We start from the raw sequence: 22,585 nt of genomic DNA, 5'->3' as shown, positions 1-22,585 counted from the left end.
ATTCGTAGGTGTTGGGTACATTATATTAGTGATTGACAAAGTTTTCCCTACTTGTTACTGAAAGCCTGGTCGTGAGGTTTTCAGGGAATGAGGCTCTCTATCTTGAAATGGCGCCTGCGCACTCGGTGTCGGCCTACTTGTCTGGGGTGGGTCGGTCGGGAGGGTGTTAGGAGGGGGTGTCCCGGCCAGTCCGCAGCCAGCCGCGCCGCGAGCGGCAGCCCGCCGCAGCGCAACCCTAACCTCCGCGCCGCTGCGGAACAGCAACATAATTCGCGGTACATTGCAATATATATACATCATATATAGCCGCGTCGGTAAAGCAGACAGCGCCGCGCGCGCAACACGCTACACCACTTTCGAAAAGCGAACGGCCGGACCCGCGCTAACCGCCTCGCGCGCGCGCCACCATGTAGAAGCACGATCACCCATAAAAGTGCGAAAAATTAAAAAAAAAAATTCAAAAACCCCCTTTAAAAATAATCACATTTATCCACGGAGTTCAGTAGTTTACAGTTTCGCGCAGTTTCGTAGTTCGCGTCAGATCAATTTTTGAAAACTAGTGCGGAAAATATTTATCTATTATTAAAATAGTTCGTGTTATTTATACTGTGCTTGACTTTCGTACTTGTGACGGGTAATTGATTTATGTTTTAAAGTTACCTGCTTGGTTTATGATTACATGTTGAGCAACTATTGACGGCAACAAGCTTTACTGGTTATTGGGCTCATTCGTATACAATATACGTGTACTTGCGTCACAGTAATCATTCATATTTTCAGGTCACAATATTTAATTGTGGATAAAATTATTTTATTTTATTGAAAAAATATATTGATTTCTTCAACTGTATTTTACAAAATGATGTAAAAATAAAACATATTTTTTTTATCCTACATAATTAGAATTTTATAATAATTTGGCTTGAACGTGATAAGGCTGGCGTTTGAACACGCAAATTTTTATGATTTTGAAAAGATTTTCAACAATAAAAGCCATTTAACTGCCTCGGAATACAAATTATTTAATAAAACACAAATTTAACTATTTTAGATACAAAAATAGAAATTATATCAATTTAATTTAATGGGATTCCGTTAAATCTATTTAAACAGTGATATATTTAAAATAAACATAAATCTTGCTATTACAAAGCAAGTTGATAAATTGATGATATTATGTGCCCACGATAAAACTTATTTTTCAACAAAATATTGTAATAAGTTAATTTTTGATTCAAACACTTGTTCAAACGGATATAGTTTCTATAACTGTTCTTTGTCGTGTGAACGGCGGCCGTTCAATAATTTTATACACCTATGAACATAAAAAGCCTCATACTTATATTGTTGTATACAACATAATATCATGTATATGTATTTACACCCTGGAACCGGAGGTACATGTCTATGAATACATATTTTTTACTCCAAAAAACCGTAGCTACGAACATGAAGAAGAATTTTAGTAATACGGTGTTAGTGACTTTGTGACAATTATTTGAGCATGTGAACAGCACGCTAACATCTAGTAAAACGATCAATATTATGGTTATAAGCTTGTAACACAGTATTATAAAATAAGAATTTCTGCGTTTTTTTCTAACTTATCAAAAAAGATTTAAATAGCGATACTCTAGAAGTTCACATATTAATAATGCTATAATATTTCAAAGCTCCATAGCTAATGATGGAAAACATGTTACGTTAAATCACCGTTAGTTAGATTGTTTAATTTGTTAACCTCCAGGTTTTTTTTATATCATCGTTTAGATGTTCAATCAATGAAAAAGCACACAATTAAAAACGTGATGGCAATTATTTCTTGATAAAATATTGGTCCATTCAGAATATATCGGAACACATATTCATCTAGGTGTTCTTTTACTGATAAATATAATGACAAAATGCGACAGTATTAGTATTTTTATGAACACGTGTTCCGCTGTCCCATATCACACGCGTTTTATTGATACTTTGTTAGGAAATCTGTATATTCATTCGTTGAAAGCCTGCAGTACCGTTTTTAACAGGCATACGAATATTTTCACCAGATTTTTGATAAATTAGCAATATTTTATATCGGTAAGTTTTCTCCGTGAAATTTTGTTTTTTGAATCCATGATATTATATTCCAAAGTTTTTCCAAAGAGTTATTACAAAATCATTATTTCAAGAATGCCAGTTTTATAGTACTCAATACTTAACGATGTATTTCTATACTTTCATATAAATAACGATTTGATAGATCAAAGCAACAGAATATCGGCTCGTTACTTGCTTATGTATACGATCACGACATTCATTCAATGTTTCTTTAACACGAAAAATCGACCGAGGCACTTAGCTGAAAATCCAAGTCACTCAGTGTACGTGTATGTACAATCCCTTATCCTCCTTCGATCCGCTCAGATAGGATGTGCATTATTCTAAGTGATAGATTACTTTCAATTTAACACCAGCTATCTCGGTAGGTAACCACGTCTGAAGTGTCAATTGAAGTTAGTTAACACCAAGAAAGGTAGATAAATAATTGACTGCAATTAGTTACTGACCTGCGCTTCAAGTTAAATTGTATTGGCAATTGAAGTCCCCTTCTTTGAAGGGGACATTTTCAATTCCCCCATCACTAAACCCTTATAATTCTTCAATGACTGGCCTGTTCAAATTATGGCGTTGTTTCAATGGAATTATTGAACTAAATTGATTTGATTCCTTAAGCCTAATTTCTGGGGGCCAAAATCTGGAATAAACTGCCATCTTCAGGTAGTCATATCCATAATGAATGATAATAAATTATTGCGATACCAAATTCTTAAGGCTGAGCTAGCCTGGCTATTTTTTTGCAGTAGTGCGAGAATTCTTGCTCTTCTACTGCTATTAAAAAAGTCAGAATCTTTTCACAGTAACCTCCAATAAAACACGTAAATACCAATACCTAACTCTCGATAATTTCGTATGTAAGTCTAAGTAGAGTTAAACATATTTAAATGTAATTTTACCTGTACTTTCAAGTTAGTTTTTAGCCAAGTAAAACGCCTTTGAGATAATATTATTACCTTTCTAGCATCTAAAAGTGAAAACGTTATGACTTTTGATAAAATCATACGTAAAAGTACAAATATGTAAGACGATACCGTCTAAAGTATACTTGACAAAAAGCGAGACATTTAAATATTATATGATAAGATAAATATTACGTACCACTTATGTTTATCAAAATTCACGTAACAAAGATACGCTTTTTACCGCAGAGAAAGTGTGTACATTCAAGCCTGAATAATCCTTTGAGACTTCTGATGATGTTCTTAGTCTCCCTTGGTTAAAGGTTTAAGGGCTCGCATAAATTAACTCGGATGAATTATGTACGAAAGTAAAATCTAAAAACTTAAAAGCACCCTTCAGAATACATAATAACCGACTAATTTTAAGTTAACAAAATTAGTTAAATGTTGGACAATGTTTTCACATTCTTATAAGTTCTAATAATGATTAAAAATATCGAATGTTAATATTAACCGCCTGAATAAAATATTGTATAAAATTTGTGGTGAAATGTTTACTAAACGATATTGAAATCAATAGAAAAGTCAGTACTGATCCTAATCAGTACAAGTCAGTAAAAGTACCTTAGTACATCACTACAAGTAAGTACAAGTACCTCTGTACGTCAATACATCAGTACAAGTACCTCAGTATATCAGTACAAGTGAGTACAAGTACATCAGTAAAAGTTAGTACAAGTACCTCAGTACATCAGGACAAGTACCTCAGTACATCAGTACAAGTCAGTACAAGTACCTTTCCTGAATCATTTTGAAAAGTTTAGTCAGATTAGGTTAGGTTAGATTACGTTTTATGGTATTTACGTATTATCTAGAATGATTTTGAAAACCTAACTTAATTGATAGTGAGCAAAATAAGTGATCCATTGATATCCAATCGACCGCAAGTTGGCCTAAGTCGCCGTTGCCATTTGATTCAAGTGCCTTTTGGAAAGTCTTAACCAATTCCATTCGACATTAAATCCTCGCCTATATTGGCAGCGTATCATATAAAAGCAACAGTTTACTGGCAGATGCAGCTGGGATATTCTTGGCAAAGACTAGCCATAATAAAGCCTGACCGAAATTGCGAAAACGGACGAAGAGCTTTAAACTTTATGCACAAAAGCTCGGAGATTCTGAACTTTGAACACTTCATTGTCCCCTTTTCAAGCGCATCGAATGATCGAGACATCTGGGTTAACATCTATTTGATATGCTGTGGTAATAACTCTCTTAAAACTTAAAATACATACTTAGGTGAATACCAGCTAACTTTAAGTAATGCTTAGAATACCTATGTTTTGTGGGTGAGTCTATTAGACTCATCACTAGAATCTCGGCAAGCCAAACAAAAAAGCAATAAAAGTCTTAAAATAAAACGGTTTGTTTTACTTAAACTCGTCTACATCAGAAAATAAAGCAACTTATTGAGTTTTATAAGAAACAAAACTTTTAAATGTAAAACTTATTCAATTATACATTCAAAAAATATTAATTGTGTATTTCTCACATGGGACACATGGAGATATACGGAGGTCAACAACAGTAAAAAATAAAATATACGCAAACATAATTTAAAGTACAAGAGAATTTAACCGATTAAAACTCATGGTTTGAAAATTTCAAGCTAAGTGAGATTTGTGTGTAAGAATTAAAAAAATAAGTTTAATTGAAAATCATTGGTAATATTATAATTTGTTTCCTAAGATATAAAATTTTCCTAAGATATAAAATTTCCTAAGATATAAAATTTGGTATTAGGGAATACTCCAATGAAATTATTAAAGTTGTCAGTAAGTTTGTGTAGCACGAGTCTTCAAAAGCCCTTACAGTATTTTTTGATTATTTTCGGAAGGTTTCTAATAGTTATCAAAGGGACGCTTGGATGGTTTGGGCATGTAGAGCGAATGAGCGAAGAAAGGAGTGTAAGAAAAATATATGACGCAAATGCGAATGGTAGTAGAAGTCGGGGACGCCCGATGAAGACATTACACTATCAAGTGAATAGGATACTTGTGTCGTTCCTTGTCACAAGAGTCAGAGTAATAGAAGAGTATGGATGAATGTGAATGAGGCAAGAAGTGTCTGCCAAGATTGAGTTGTTTGGTTGTCCGTCCTCTCTGCTACCCTGCGGGGAAACGGCGTGATGGTTAGTTAGTTAGTTAGTTAAAACTTACTGGTAAATAATAAATCACAATTCGCTCCAAAATCAAATGATAATTTATAAAATAAATCAAAGCTCATAATGTTTTATGGTCGGTTCTCTAGTTGTGTTAAGCAATTAAGGCCATTGAAATTATGTTTTGAAATGAAATCTATATTATTTTTGCTTTTATATTAATTATAACCAGTAACTGGAAAAGGCATGGTGAACGAAACAATTATTTTATTTGTCTGAGAGAAAAAAAATTATAGCCAAACTCGTTAAGGTTTCCGAGTAATCCCATATATTACGTTTTTATTCCGCCTTAATATTACAAAACAAATTATGAAAAGCTGCTTAAATAATAATTGCTATGTAAATTTCATTTGTAGTAATCAATCATCGCTGTATTTACAGAAAACCGTGTGAATATGAATATCAAATAATAGATTTCAAGTTATTCGTAAATTGAACCGTAATAAATCGTTGGAATTTAAATTTAATTACGTGGTAAATAACTCTAAAAAATGATTCATTATTAATAATATGATTGAAAAAATCGTGTACTTGAAAAACCCAGTTTTTAAAATGACACCGAAACATGTGTAGATAACTTGTGAAAATAACTGTTCAAATATTAAAAAGTTATAACAGAAACTTAAACTGTCGGTGTTATGACAAGTGTTTTAACTTATGGCAGCTGTCTTGCGAGCCCAGAACCCCGGGCGAATCGGAACTCTAATGTCACAGGTCAACGGTCAAATGACGGCTCCAATAGGGCACCCGTGTCCGCCAGTGTTACACGCTCGGCAGCCGGCCGACTGAGCCCATCCGACAATGTGTGAATTGCGTATTTTATTCCGAGAAAGGTCGAGAGTTATTGCCAATCGTCATATAGAGACCCTCGCTTCTGTGTGGAGCGCGGGGGCACGATGCCCCACTTAAAGACAGTGTTATATACAACGGTCGCACCCCTCTAGCGCGATGCCAACCCCTCCTGGGAGGAACCCGGGGGATGTCTCAAGCCCGGACATCACGGAAGACGCTTCCATCCGCAGCGCCAAGGAAGATGACTCCTCCCACCTCTCAGAGTATGGCGCGTCCAAGGCTGCCAAAACTAGCCAGGTACAGAGTCCGGAGAGCGGAGACGTGGTCTCCCCCACCAGCGATGTCGAAGAATCCAGCCTTCTGGGAGAAATAGTGAGAACCCTGGAAAGAAACAATCCAGGAGGACTGAGTCCCTTGAACATGCGAAAATCTACAACAACAACAACAACAACTAAAAAAGGAGACTTGAGAATACCTTTAGAAAATGTCACCTTTATAGATCCACCGAAATTAAAAGCCCAATCGAAAGCGAAGAATGGCAAAGCCAAGACACCCGAAGAAAAAGGGAAAACAACGCCCGGGAGTTCAGCGAAGACTCCCCCTTCTATTACTTCAGCGAAGACCCCGAGTGACGGATCTCGGACTCCGGGAAAGGCCACGGTGAAGCCCTTCACCAAGGAGTCCCTGGAGCGGCTGGAGACCAAGACGGTGCAGTTGGTGAAGGAGTACGGCTTCCAGCCCCGAAGGAAGCTGAGCGTGGAGGACGGAGCCCGCCTTCCCTTCAAGTACGAGCCCTTCCCGCAGAACTTGTATGGAAGACCGCTGGAGGAGATAGACAATTTCATTTATGATGAGGTAAGTTACCACAATCTAAACTAATAATGACACTATATACCTACCTCTAACTTATCTAAGGATAGCAACAAATTTTTTTGTTATCTACAGAAAATATTAGCTATGCGCTACGACTTCATGTAGGTAGGTCTTTATTTTAAATGACTGGTTTTTCAAGTAGATGTGCGTTTTACGGGTAAAATCAAATCAGAAATTTATCGGTATACGATATGGTAATCGGTTACTGTCTCCTCAGAACGCAACAGTATTGAAGAGAATGAAAAGTGAACTCTTCGAGATTACACTTTGTAGGTTTTAGTAAATATCTGCGTTCATATATTTAAAAATGTACGTCGTAGTTATAGGTAAGTAAACGATTTTTCTTCCCTGAGTGTGAAAGGTGAATACTCCTATTAAATACATTAGATAATAAATATAATAATATAAATAATTACAAGCAACAATTAGTCGCCTGAAATACTAAAACAAATTGAAAATATCTCCCGAGTAAAAATAAATGCCGCCAACGGGAATTGAACCCGTGCCTTCTTGTATGGGTGATTGTATTAGTGTATTTGTTCCCGTTTTTTAACAAAAATCTCTGATTTTTAATTGAATTTGAAAAAATTTTAAAATATTATTTTTTTAATTCAGTGCATAAATGTATAACGGAGGAATACCTAAAATCTGAACCCACAATTTATTATATTATTAGAGAGTTACGAGTATTAAAGTTATTAGAAGTAATGTGTAGTAAATACACACCACAGATAAGGAAAGGTTATTATTTGTCTCCTAGTGGTCGGTGGTAGTTTGTTCGTTCCATTTACTGGTCGGAGCTTTGTTATTCATCCAAACACAAACACGAAACTTTATTATGATTATTTGAAATTCAACATATACAAATATGTAACATTATTTAATTTAACGTTAAAATTGATTTTTTTCTTTATTTTTGTACTTTAAAAAATTTGCGTGTACCTTTCGTATCATGTAATAATAACTATTTAAGGTTTTTTATAAAATCTTGCCGAGGACAAAATTATTGAGTTTTAAAAAAAAATGTTTTTAAATATAATTAATTAGGTACGTAATTGTATCGTTGGTACAAATATTTTAATGTTTGAGAGCTGTTTAGCCTTTCGGAGTCTTTATCAATTTTTTAAATACATAAAATACTTTCAAAATGAATTTTTACGAAATAAACACAAAAAATCTCGTTTTGACTTCAACCTACATGTTGAATTTTTTTGGTGTCTAATTTTAACAGGAGTAAAACCAAAACCTTCTGATCACGAGGCCGGGACACTCATTCAAAGCAGCCTTCTAACTTGTATGGGATTTTAGAAAAACTCTCATTTTAATTTTTTTAAATTTTATTTTATTTATTAAAAGATCTTTAAATGTTTTAGTTAATTTAAAAAACGAAATCAAAATACATTATTTGGAGGTTCTCATACAAGTTAGGAGGCTGATTTGATTCCCGGCCTCGTGATGTAGGAGGTTTTGGTAAAACATGCTTCGTTTGTACTGGTGACCGGATAAATCATCAAAATGATAATTCATCACATCTTTAAAAATTTATATAAAGTCATGGAAAGTGATGAAACAAAAACTTTTTAACTGGGTTAAATAGGTTAGGTTAAATTTTTTTTCATCGTTTTTAATGACTTTATATCACTTTTTAAATGTGTGTTAAATCGTCACTGTGTTGAGTTATCATGGAACCGTTTGTATTATATATTGAGCTAAATATGAAGACAAAAGAAGAACAATCAGTACCCAAATGAATGGCATTGCCATTAACCTCTGACCCAAAAAATATTGTGCCGCAGAAAAGGGATTATTTTCCTCGTCACCAAAATTCCTTGATTTTTCCATATGCCTGTCAAATTTGTGTTTTAAATTTCCACAAATAATGGTCTTATGGAGTATGAAAACTACGCCCGATAAACGAGTTAAAAATTATAAATAATTGATGTAAGATAATTCGTTTAGTGTATTGTTCGCATTTCAATAATTTATTACTGTCAAATATCGCACAGTGAGCGTGAAATTGACGAGAAAGCTGATTTCTGCCAATCTCATTTCAAAACGACGCGTAGCGCATTTCTTTGCGTGAGTAGATGAAATGTATTTAAATTTATGTGATTCGAATATTTTTTTATCAGAATCGTAAAGAAACAATTCATTGATTTGTTATAAATGTATCCATGTATTATTATCGAGTCAATAATCAACTTACGAAAAGGGTATCGCAAACATGTTATTTTTTGGTTCAATTTGAAAATAACTGGATAAATAAATATTTAGGATTATAAAAATTCTGCAATATCACCTCACTTATTACTAATCGTAAGTACTCTTTTTCGACAGAAGAAAAATGCTATATTAGAGGAAATCTAGATACACGATGGTAGAAGCTAAAAAGATAAACATGTTTATATCAAAATATTACCTTAAAACTTTGAAATTTTTAGAAAAAGTTATTTATCTACTTTACTTGTGATATCACGTAGAATCTCCCGCTGAAGGTAGTGCACTTTACCCCTTGTATAAAAAGGAGTGTCCCAATATGTGTTTGCGAGTTGGTTTTAAAACGGAAGGAAGGTCATTGTATATATGAGATTTCTTGAAAAACCACCCCCGCCCCCTTTTCCCACCCCTTAAAGCAGAATTTTGGAAAACATCTTGTTAAAATTTTGTTCTTTGAGTTTCAAAATAAGAGGAAAATTACCCTACACATGATTTCATAAAACTCTGTGTATTTTATAAGAGTTTTTAAATTTAAATGAAAAATCAAATTTCAATACAAATAAATCAAATTTCAATACAAATAACTTACAAATAATAAAAAAAATCGTGTTTTTTTAAACCCGCACAGGAAGCCTTGAGGAACATGATTTCCCCATGTCATCATGCCTCAGGGTTTATTTCATCTTTGAAGATGCTATGTGGAGGTATTTTTAGAGAAAGGAAGAAGAGGAAGTTCTGGAAAGGAAAAAGGAACGAAGTGTGGGTAGGAATCTAGATGTTAGTGTTTCTAGAGTGATGAACGTATGAATTTATCCCTCCGCTGCGGAGCAAAGCGATCGGGCGAGAGAGACCAGCTGGTGAAGCGAAAGGGTCTGCTCAAACCAGGCAGTCTCTCCTGGCCCGAGCTGATGGTCAGGCGCATCCGCCGCCAAGACCCGAACATACCTTGGAGACCCCTGCTAAATCACAAACATAGCGAAGATTTATGGCAGGCTAGTTGGTAATCCAATAAACGGTACACGGGGCAGCGGTACCCAAACCCGCCTCTCAAATTGGTAAAACATTAAAAGTAAAGAAATGGAAATAAGAACAAAAAATTCGCACGAGTATGAGATAACAACGGAACTGAATTTCACGCTGAAAATTTGGCACTCTATCAAGGGATTTAAAACATATTTTATACACTCACAAATACATGGAACGACGAAAAAATCAAGCGCATAAAAATGACCTAACAAATCTGATAGTATTATTGTCCCAGCGTCTGGACGGTGTAGGCCCTCTAATTGGTCAAATTTAAATTGTCTGTTTTGGGTAGCTTGAATATTAAGACACGATTCCATACTAAAATAGGATCGCCTCATAATAATACGAGATTTCTTCATAAGCATCGTTTCTGCTCATATAATTTTTGGATAATATCGAAGAAAATATGTTTTAGAAAGTTCATAATCCATTGGATTAATTACATTACAATGAAAATTCTCCACAGTTACGTGATTATGTTTGACGTTTATAAAAATTCACGCGTTTCTTCAAGATGGCCGACAGAGCGCACCTCTGGCGGTTTAAAAACGAACCAAATGCCTGGCGCGAATATTTAAATATGCAGCTAACAATACTTGACTACTTACCATTAACAAGCGTTTTATAAGAAGATTTCTTCTGGAAGCTTATCACTTTGTAATGGCATTTATCATTATTTTTTATATTTTTTTTTCTTATTAATTATATCTGATTTTATATTGGCATGTTTTCTAATTTCTAAAATTTCAAAATTATTTATTTGCGATGCTTTATATCCTGAGTGAAGTATTTTAAGACCTGAATTTTTATCGAAAGTGTGATCATTATTTAAAAGATTATTTGCAAACTCAGATTCACTATTTCCATTTATATCCCTGCGATATTCTTTAGTTCTGACTTCAAAGTTTCTATTGGTTCTACCTTTGTAAAAGAAATTACAATCATCTCAATTGAGTTTTTAAACTCCTGTTTTTTTTTTGTTTGAATTTTGCTATCATTATTATTAAGAATATATTTCTTCATTGTTATTAGTGTAAAACGCCAGTTGAATGGTACCAGGATTGTTTATATATATAATTTTAGAAGTATCGTTATCCACAAACAGAATTCTACGCCATTGTTTATTTCTATCTTTAGAAAGACCGTTTGAAGAGAATGTGTTTATTTTTTTTATTTAGTATTTCAACTATCAATTTATTAGAATAACCGTTATTAAATGCTATTTGTCTTATGAATATATTGTTTTATGGTTATATGCTATTTGTTTTTTTCAGGTCTTAAAATACTTCACTATAAATAATTTTGAAATTTTAGAAATGAGGAAACATATTAATATAAAAGCAGATATAATTAACAAGAATTTTTTTATAAACTCTCTTTTAAATATTTTCCCACTCAACTGGTCTTTCCCGTCTAACGATATTGTAATTCCTAATTATTATAAACCCAGCCTACTCTTACTCCTCCCCCCTCCTTCCACTTCTTCTTTCCCAATTGCAATCTATATTTAATTTTTGACTTCGGTGTATACACAATAAAATGTAAACATTATATTTATTTATTTATTGGACAATTTGCATAGCGCCGCTTTTGTGAGATATCACCTCAGGGGCGCTATATTGTAATAATCTACCTTTATATATAGATTTTTACTCTCCTGATGAAGGTGTATATATAATCTAGCTTTAAACTTTATTAGATACAGTAACAGTTGTAGGTAAAGAATTACCACCAGTTGGAGTAAAATTAACACCTTTTAACTAAACCGACTGCTAATGTCATCGCACAATTACCCTCCTTTTATTCATAAACACTGGTACAATTAATCAATATGTAATACTCTATTATTTAAGTCAACTTTGTTAAAACTATCTTTAATTGTGACAAACTAAACGATATTGATTCAACTTATAGACATTGACGGTTGTAACAGATATTTAAGCACTGCAAGTCTCCTATGAGCTAATTATATTAGGTACGATAACAGTTAATATCAGTTGTAGACATGTAGTCAATAATAGTGTTTCATTTGAAATAATCCTTCCCAAATACGTAAAATTTCATTTATTCAAACAACTGTCATTCTTATTATGCGTAAATTTAGAATGTTATTATTAATTAACTCCTTCCTGTTCCGTGTTTTAACAATATATATACTCACCCTCTCTCTGTGAATGTTCTAATATCTATCTATTAAATGTAACTGTTGTTAATATCACTTAAAATGGGCGAAGCCCAAGCAAGAGCCGCCCGCAGGGCCTAGCAGAAAAAAACCCGCGGAGCGGGTTTTTAACTGCTAGTCTAAAATAATATTCTACTTGAAATTAACAAAAACACTACCATTTGTGCATTTAATAAAAACACAATTTTTCATATTAATATAGAGCATTTCTACCATGAAATTATGAATCAAAACAGATTAATAAATGCTATAATTAAAAAAAGTTTTATTTACTTAATAACTAGCGATAAATTGTAGTAATTTTATAAATAATTAGAACTGACTGAGTGGGCAGAACGGTCTAAAAATATAATCAAGGACACATTTATTTTAATGTTCCAAGCCATTAAAGCTCAGTGCTAAAAAAGTAAAGTGTTTCGTTTTTATAACAAAGAAACGGTTTGTTATATTTATTGGTATTAGGAACAAACTGTGCGTAACATTTTTGTCCCCTTTTTCCAGGCATTTTTTAATGTAAAGATTAATAGAAAACTCTTCGTTAGAATGTAAATTGCCTGATGTAATTCTATTTTAATTTAAAAAATTGTGTCGGGATGGAATAATTATTTTAGAAAATTGTGTTTTTCGATTGTGATTATTTAAAAATAATTAAATATTTCGTGATTTAAAAAATTCTGATTTCATAATTATAAACGAAAGTGTATTTTTATGAAGAGTATATTTTTTATCAATGGAGTTTTTGCTATGCTTGGATGATTAGCAATTATGTCCATTTTAGTCAATACGATTTTGCGATATACAATACAGAATCGGATATTTTTCTCTGTCTAATGAAATATCTAATGATTTTGTATTCGTATAATTATTAATTAAGCTGCTAATTAATAAAAATTTCATGCTTATCTTAAAACGATATTTTGACTTATTTCCTTGCTCTCGCCCATTTAATTTGACATATATTTCAATGTGTCACTTTATCGCTATTTGAATTTATTTATTTATTACACGCCCTAGTGGGCTTTTCTTAAAAAAAAATACAAGCATTTTGTATCAGAGTTACCACTTAAAATATTAATACAATAATGAAGAATGTAAACAAAATGGCAAAAATGAATCCTCACGCATATAATTGAGTTTAAAAGATTCAACAAAACAAAATAGTAGAAGCGGAGAAGTTACATGGGTACATAGATCTATTTGTGTCTAGAAGAATAAAAGTGATAGAATATACAACATTTATACTGATTAGTTTTCAAATGAAATATATCACCCATATCAGAATATTTGTTTTCGTGATTGTGAAGTCTCGGAATCGGAGAATTTTGGAAAGCTAGTGTCCTGGTGTTGAAGTAAAAAGGTAAGAAATGTCGGCATGATTTTTTCGGAACATGTATATTGATACATTGAAGTAATTCGGGACAGTCAACTTTAAAATGTAGTATTCTTTGTAAGGGCCCGTTCCCACTTCCGTTTTAAAAACGGAGGCGGGTCCCGTTTTAAAAACGGATGCCCTAGTGGCTGTAGTGGATGTATGGAGCTGTTCACACTTGTCCGACACGATTTGAAAACGGATCCGACATTTTTTGTCGGATGGATCGCCAGCGCAGCGCGTCCGTTTTCACATCGTGTCGGAACTCGCTCTTTCATAGTATTGCAGTATTAAATCTGTGCTTATTCTCCTTTCTGAAAGTTTCAATAGAGACATTTTATCCAAGAAGTAATTGTAATTTATGTTTTGTATAGTAATATGCCATTTATAATTTATAAACCTTAGAAACTTCCGTTGAATCTTTTCAATGTTATCTGAATGATTATTGAAAAATTGACCAAAGATACGTATCTTGACATCGCTGTTACTTGTTTTGTCCTAGGAAATTCTATAGCACCATTACCTCATAGCTTATGGTTTATACAAACAGGGTGGGAAAAAAATCCGTTCAAGGAGAAATAAATTTGTTCACCACCATGCCACGAAGAAATGTGTTTGTATTATCCCAAGGTAGGACGGGCTTCAGCCATTATGGTGTCTTCATTTTTCAAAGAAAATCTCCAGTCTTTTTGTACAAGGGTATTGTATTTTAACAAAAGATATTGGGCGCAGTGGCGTGCGATACATGGTGACGTATTTCGATGTACAAGATTAGAAAATATCGATTTACATTAAAAGGTAACATTTTAACATTCTGCAAAAACAAGTGGTTGTAATTAAATATAGATATTTTTTACATTAAAACAGTTGAGCGTTGGAAGCGTTGGAGGTCAGTTGGAAGTTAAAAAGTAGAACCCATTTTTTCGATTCATGTCTCATCTAAATATAATACGCAATGGTTCTGGGTCACGTATAAGTCCTTCATATTATATATGGAGATGACAGTCGCCAAAGATAATAATGACGTTTGGTAATCTAGTAATTTACGTGATGATGAGGTGTGGACTGATAGTTCGCTGTACGTAAATGTTTGATATCGGTAGGATTAATACTTTAATATTATTAATGTTAATTAAGACGTGTTACAAGTAAAGCAGGTGGGATGCGAAGAAAGACGAAATAAACAGTCATACGCTTTTTGCATGCATACTATAATGCTGTCTCTGTCATACTCTTGAACATACGTTCACCACATATATTTGCATTGCTTTTGACATTGTGTGGCAATACTTCGATTTCACTTTTGAAGATGTTTTTTAAACTCATACTTGAAAGATTTAAAAAATCTTGTTCTTAATGATAATAAAGCACAAGCTTCCGAAACTGGTAAAAACCGTCTGGAACCAGTGAGACTATGGCATACGCAATCGGGGTTTGTTGTGAGGCTGAAAGAGATGGAGAGGAGTAAGGTGGGGAAGCACCTGGCTATTATATCTTGTTACTAAACACAGTTAAATTTATTTTAAGTAACCTTTTCGATTCTGAATGGTGATCTTTCACTCGACCAGTACCCAGATACCCCACCTAATGGGATTCGTTCTAATGCAGTTCCACTAAGATAATCCGTACTATACAATTATATATATATATATATGTAAATAATGGCTAAAGCACGTCCTACCCTTGGATAATACACACATTTCTTCGTGGCATGGTGGTGGACATAGTTATTTTTCCTTGACCGGATTTTTTTCCTACCATGTTTGTATAAACCATAAGCTGAGGTAATGGTGCTATAAAATTTCCTAAGACAAAACAAGTTACGGCGATGTCAAGATACGTATCTTTGGTCACTTTAAACAGCGATAAAGTGACACATTGAAATATATGTCAAATTAAATGGGCGAGAGCAAGGAAATCAGTCGAAATATCGTTTTTAGATAAGCATGCAATTTTTATTAATTAGCCCCTTGATTAATAATTATACGAATACAGAATGATGAGATATTTCATTAGAGGGAGAAAAATTTCCTATTCTTTATTGTATATCGCATTGACTAAAATGGACATAATAGCTATTCATACAAGCCTATTATAAATTCCATTGATTAAAAATATACTTGTCATAAATATATGTATATACTAAAGATAAAGATTTCTCTTTAATATCAAACTTTCAATAAGAGAGGGCTTTAGAAGATAAATTGATTTGTTATTATTATTTATTAAGTAATACAAATGTTATAGAACGAACCTATCTTACAGATGACCAATTTAACAAATAATGGATATAAACGCACGTCACTGATAATATTATAAGTATGGGCGGCGAAAAGGTAGAAATGTATACGCATTTGCCACCGGTTAATAAAAAGTTATCGCAAACAATGGAGTTATCATAAAGATTATAATATTGTTGTGAAAGGGAAAATAGTAGGATTGTTTTCTCAAATTATTACCACGCCAACAGCTGAACTTTTCACAGGACAAAACAAATATATTTATTTTGATTCCGTACTATGGTGGTGTATGTGGATAAAAAAAAATAACAAAACACATTAGCCTCTCAGGCCTCTGGCATACTTTTCAATAAATTCCAAATCTAAAAACTAAAAATTCTTTTCGAAAGGTAATAAAATACACTTATAATTATTATTAGAAATAAACGTAAAACTTTAACTTTTTGAATTTAAACATAAAAAAAGTTTTGAAAACAGCTCATTTTTTTTCTTCTTAAAACTAAACTAAAATTACTGACAGCGAAAAAACTTACACTTTTTTCGTTTCATATAAAAAAAATATTGACAAAAATTCACGAAGTATCATATTTTTTTCTGAAATTGCGGTCAGAACCTTTGGTTTCCCCGAGGTGAACATTTTCATTTTTCTGTAGTTAAGTTCTAGATTTGAGTATAAAGCATGGTGTTTTCTTTTTCTAACACCGTTAAGATCATATTTTCAACCATGATAGTAAGGGAGACAGCGATTTCTATGAGACCATATGAGCTGTTCCCAAATGTAAACAAATTGACTCTACGCGTAATAGCCGTTTGTTCGCAAAACCAAATAAATTAGCCTGAAGGGTTAAACATATCACAAGGATAATTTTGTACCATGTGCTGGGTATTATTAGTTCTGTTTTCACGTAATGTTAATGTCACGTAAAACGATATATCTATGGTACCCCATATTACACATGATAAATATACTCTAGTTCGGATAGTATTTATATTTTTCAGTAAATAGTTTTTCTAATACATAAAATTTGACTGTTTAGTGCTAACCGTGCCATAAAAAATACAATAATAGTTTGTCTAACACCTCATTTAAGGTACTATATTGCGCTAAGGGCCCATACAATAAAGTGCAGAATCAATACAAAGCATGTAAAAAAAAAAACTTAAATTTTAAATGAATTCATGTATTCCAGCTCATAATCGCCTACTAAACGCATTAACTGTTAACATTAACTGCCTCACCAATAAGCGACAAATATTTAAATACGGTACCATCACCCGTAATTCGCTCAAAACGACAGCCAAAGTTATAATAATTGGCAAATGGTTCAATGAAGGATGTCCCCTGAATCTCAATGAGGCAATAAATCTTTTTCCGATGTGTCCGTTGTTTGTATTTCGCCCCTCGCTTCATCGCTTCGTCATAATTGATAACATTATGTTTATAAGCCATTAATCAAATTGCCAAATTTGCATAATATATCTAGTAGCACACGCAGTTAATATTGCCCCATTTCAGTGAAAAGTTATCGATTTTTGCAGAGATTTTATAGAGAACTATACGAATTTATAACCTGTTCAAATTATGATAACGTAATATCATTTAATTACAAAATACCTAGGTATATTAAAATAGTTAATAGTTTACGATAAGAGCACTTGTTTACAGCCATTGGTTGAGAAAGTTGAGGTGGCAACATTTCGTAAACACGTCAATTATTACTTCAATTGAACCAATTTCGCAATGGCGCTAACCTATCGTTATTGTTTCAACGTTGAAGTAAGTACTTTCAGCTTTTAAAATAAATAATTGGTCAATTCACTCACAATAAGTCACTCAATTGTAACTATTTTCGTAAAATCATCATCTATCTTTTGTCATAGTTTTACCATGAAATACAGTTAACAAAAGAATTTACAAATTTTAAAATATATATGAAAGATATGTTCGTTTTCTCAAATAAATTTGTATGCAGGCACGCACAAAAACACGGTGGAAAACTTAAAGGATTTTTTTTTTTGTTAAATTCTAAAAAAAAATTGCAATCTACAGGGTTTTCCAATAAGAGGTGTTATTTTGAATAGCCCGCTATTTCAGTGAATGTTACTTTTAAAGCTGTCATTTTTTGACATTTGACAAGTAAATACTACGCCATTAATACAAATGGAACAATACACGCTTCAACAAAGCATTGAAATTATTAAAATTCACTTGAGTGAATCAAATGCAAATCATCTTGTGTGTTTCCAACTCGGTGGCTTCGTCAGCAAGCAAAATTGTCGCATTTGGGGCTCGGAAAACCCAAGAATTATTGTTGAAAAACCTCTCTATCCTCAACGTGTGACTATTTGGTACGGTTTATGGTCCGGAATTGGACCTAACTTTTTAGAAAATGAGGCTGGAGCAATATTTCCTTTAATGGATTGCGCTATCAAGAGATGATTAATGATTTTTCATAGCCGGAATTAGATAGTATTGATCTGGACAACGTTTACTTTCAACAAAACGGCGCTACGTGCCACACAAGCAACGAAACCATTGATCTTTTACAATTGAATATAAAAAATAACACCTCTTATTAGAAAACCCCGTACTACCGAATTATAGCTTCAGAAAAACATGAATTGTGGACTGTAAACTAATAAAAATGATACGAAATGAAATGGTGTTTGACGGAATTGGAATGTATAAGAATGAAACAAAGTATGGATAGGATGAAAACAGGATGACCAATCAGTACCAAGAAGGAGCACATAGCACAATATATTGAGTTCAAGCACAACACACTCACAATATAATGAGTTCCACTGCGATATCTCAAGGTAATCATCGCCTAATACTTTCAATATAGCCAAATTTTTTTCGAAGGTTATGTAGAAGATAAACACCAACAACATGCTTCTAATAATTCAATTCTTCTTCCGCTTTTCCAAACAAATGAACTCGAATGTGCACAGTTCTTGCCATTCTTCCAAATTTCAAACACTTCTCCAGCAAGGTGATGGTTAAAAATAGGTAGGAACTGGATGAATGACATTCCGGTAAGAACTATGCATATTCTCATTTCAAAACTAAACACTAACCAATTAAATTTAATTAGTTTATTTAGATACATTTTCACACATTCGTGGACTTTAATTAAAAAAATTCAATAATATAATTATTTTCCATTTGGAATACCAAGTAAAGAAATGACCCGACAAGAAGCTCTTTATTTTACTTTAACTGTCAGGAAAACAACAGCGAACAATGCATAACAAACAAAGGGAGCGCGGAATAGCAGGCCGGAAATTTTTAATTTGCATGAAAATCACACTCGAAAAACGTAAGTAATGGTACGCATTTTCTTTACTTATCGCATGAGCCTCTCACAAATCTCTTCCCATTATTTTGCACAGTCGACTCCCTTTGAGGGCGGTTTACATCATCATTTTCCACAATAACAGAGCTCAAAATCTTGCTAAAAAAATCCTAGCTGCTTCTAGGCACGCAGTAAAATATTATTCCGACGTTATTTGAGTTGTTAAAAAATATACCATCACAACTGAGTTAGGAGAACTTTTTTGACAACGGTTTGCAACGTTCGTCATCATCATTGGAGCTATATCTAGTTTAGTGTGTCTTGAGAGATCCATCTCCAAGCAATGCGTCAATTCTTGCATGCCTCCTGTTGTTTCACTTTGTGATGTATGGTAATAAAGTTGAGTATTTAAGCAATAGATGGCGCTAGTCATAAAGCTTACTCCAGAGTCCGACAGATGCCACTAGAGTGTAACAATTACTTGTGAGATGAGATTGACAGGGAACAAGTTTCTCGAACCAGAGAATTACCATCCCTCGGGTAATGAACAGTTTAGCTAAATCCAGACCTATTATTTGTAACGTAAATAAACAAAATTATTAGTGGAATCTTTTATTTTTTTACAAAGAGTTCCCAACACTTAAATCTGCAAAGTAAGGCAGATATAACACACTTCAATTCCGGTTCGAGGGTTCCGAAGATTTCGATATCGTCTTCTTTTTTTTAAAACTGTCTTTATCAAATTTGGGGATGAGTTGAAGGTCTTTTTTAAGGAAAGGAAGGGAGGAAGTTCTGAGAAGTAAAAAGGTATGAAGGGTGGGTAAGAATCTGGGGGTCAGTGAGTACAGGTGTGACGGACATAGAATCCATCACTTCCAGTGCGGTTCAAGGTAATGGGTCGAGGGATCCGGCTGGAGAGGTCAAAGGGTCTCCCTCAACCGACTCTATCGATCTGTGAGGAGACGCATTCGCCCTCAAGACCTTAACAAACCGCACTCCCATTAGCCCGGCTAGCTTCTATACCATTCAGTTATTTAATTTTAGACCTCTCGAAACTCCATCCACCGGTAGTTTTATTACATAGAAGTCCCTGCCCAGTGTAAGAATATGAAATCGAACGGTTGAGCGATACAAATCGAAAATGTTATCTTTGTATATTTGCAGACCAAGAATCGAAAATAGAGTATTTATGTTTTAATAATGATGTAACTCAAAGAAGTATACGAAGATTAATGTAGTTGCATTAAGATTAGTGAAGTTATATGAAGATTAGTGAATTGTAGCCTACCTAATGTAGAAGTCAAAATATTGCTTCTGCCAAGAAATCGATACAAAAATCTCCATTGACATAGACACTTCTAGCATTAAGCCCCAGCATAAAAATAATTGTTTTCATTGGCAGAAAACTAAAATCCAGGGAATATCAGAGCAACGAGGTTTTATTCAGATTCAGGTTTTCAGCTTTAAATGTAAAACTGAAACAGTCTCACGTTTTACACCCTTTGCAAATTATACTACGTAATTGGGGTACCAAATATTTCGACAGATAGGGTGACCTAAAATTCAGAGGTTCATAAATGAACATTTAAAATTTGTGAAATAAACAAATAAGAGAACCCCGACATTCTCGTCTCTTTATATATTTGCCAACCTGCATCTCCCGCGCAGTGAGAACCTTTGGAGTCGCATCACCAGCCGACCAGGTCCATCATACCTTTGGCTTTCTTACTTCACACTGGAGCACCTAGAATACCCGTGATCTTCACAAGTGCTGAACACAACCTACAAGTCCAATCTCCACCAACGCAATGTAGAGCCACCGGCACGACCACCCCACCACCGTTCATCTCCGCTTCATATGGTGTTGACATATTACATCTAAATTTTAATTCATTTTATCCACCATATAAACGCAAGGCTTAGGAACACATAAAATATGAACTCTGTGTTTAGTATATTGACGGAGATATTTAAAGCATTATAGACATATCAAATCAGTATCGCAGTACCAGCTGCGAGAAGTTAAAACATTCGGGAAAGACGCGGGAGCGCGCAAAGGCCATTCTTTCAGCGTTTAACAGACCTAAAAATGCATTTTGTTGTATAGGTTTTCTAACAGAGTCTCCTAGAATGAAATAACGGCATTGAATCTATGCCAATCGGGATGATGAAACATTGTGCGGAATTTTTTTTATGATGATTGCGTGATGCTGAGGCGTTTTTCTAATTCATTTCTGGGTCAAAAGCAAAGGAACACAATTCTTGGATTTTCTCCGAAATGAAGGACCACCTGAATCTGTTATGAAGGGTGCGAATCAAAGAGTTAATATCATCACTATTCTAGCTCTATTGATTTATGAAGGGTATTTCAGCAATGTTGGGCACACGGTTGAATCCTGAACGGAAGCGGCTCATTGTTTTCAATGCATTTTTCAGCTTTGGCGAACATTTTTCCAGTATTTACTACCGACTGCGAAAGAGAAAAATTGACTTTTCGAGTATTGTCAAAATATTTCATCTAACCACTATTTTGTTAATTTATTGTATTTGAGGGTGTGAGGTTTTGCGGTAAAGAGGAAAAACTGACAAAAATACGTGATAAAATATATTTTGCAAAAGAATTGTTTATTTGTTTAGAGAGTAACCTAATATATCTGACAGAAACTCGCAATAGAAAAAATTCTTTCGAGAATTCCAATTGATTAATGTAACATTTTATAAGGAAAAATACATCAGTTAAGTTCTTCAAGTTTCTTTGCTATAGCTTAAAAGCCGCCGTCGAACCTTAATGGCTCAGATGAGAAGGGTAGCTGAAACAGCGCAGGAAATGATTTTTATGTTCTCTCCATGCAGAGCACATAATATATTACCTTCAATACCTTGAAGTACAGACTTCTCATTTAATAACGAAACTTCTCAATTCGTGACGTATATAATAATGTTATTTTGGGGTAATTTTAAACTGTCGGATGTTTTCGTTGTTGCGCCGTGTCTTTTAAGGTTACATAATATGATTTCAAGTACACGTGCAAGCATGGGCAGAAGATGAAATCAAGGTTGCTGTACCATTCTGCCTAATATAAGCCATATAATAAAATAGTCTTGTCAACAAATATTCAAAGATAAGGATGTATTTGACTATGATTTGAACTTAGCAAACTTCAAACGTCTTCATGCAAACTATTTCTGTCAACACCAATTTTATTAGTTTTCGTTGAATTTATCGTTGATTTGAAGGATATTGGCAGATTATCTGTTAGTATGTAACTTATTTATATTTCAAGTTACCTTTATTGTGTTAACTCTTATAATATGTTATGAACCTTTATTTTATAATTCTAATCTTTCAAAAAATGTACTGTGG

The 22,585-nt window shown here is 33.6% G+C and overlaps 1 protein-coding gene across 1 annotated transcript in view; it reads left to right on the top strand.

The window, feature by feature from the left end:
• Positions 1-295: 295 nt before the first annotated feature.
• NaCP60E (Na channel protein 60E) overlaps positions 296-22,585 on the top strand; it is a 593,779-nt gene continuing 571,489 nt past the window's right edge. The window contains exons 1-2 of the mRNA XM_089638853.1: positions 296-634; positions 5,605-6,870. Of these exons, the coding sequence (XP_089494979.1) occupies positions 6,172-6,870 (699 nt within the window). The 5' untranslated portion in view covers positions 296-634; positions 5,605-6,171. The remainder of the gene's footprint in view (positions 635-5,604; positions 6,871-22,585) is intronic.

Source organism: Hesperophylax consimilis, chromosome 13, assembly GCF_061612785.1.
Source record: "Hesperophylax consimilis isolate HC1 chromosome 13, BYU_Hcon_1.0, whole genome shotgun sequence".
NCBI classification, from domain to species: domain Eukaryota; kingdom Metazoa; phylum Arthropoda; class Insecta; order Trichoptera; family Limnephilidae; genus Hesperophylax; species Hesperophylax consimilis.
Note: the sequence above shows the minus strand (reverse complement) of the source record. Positions and strands in the feature narration are given on the sequence as shown.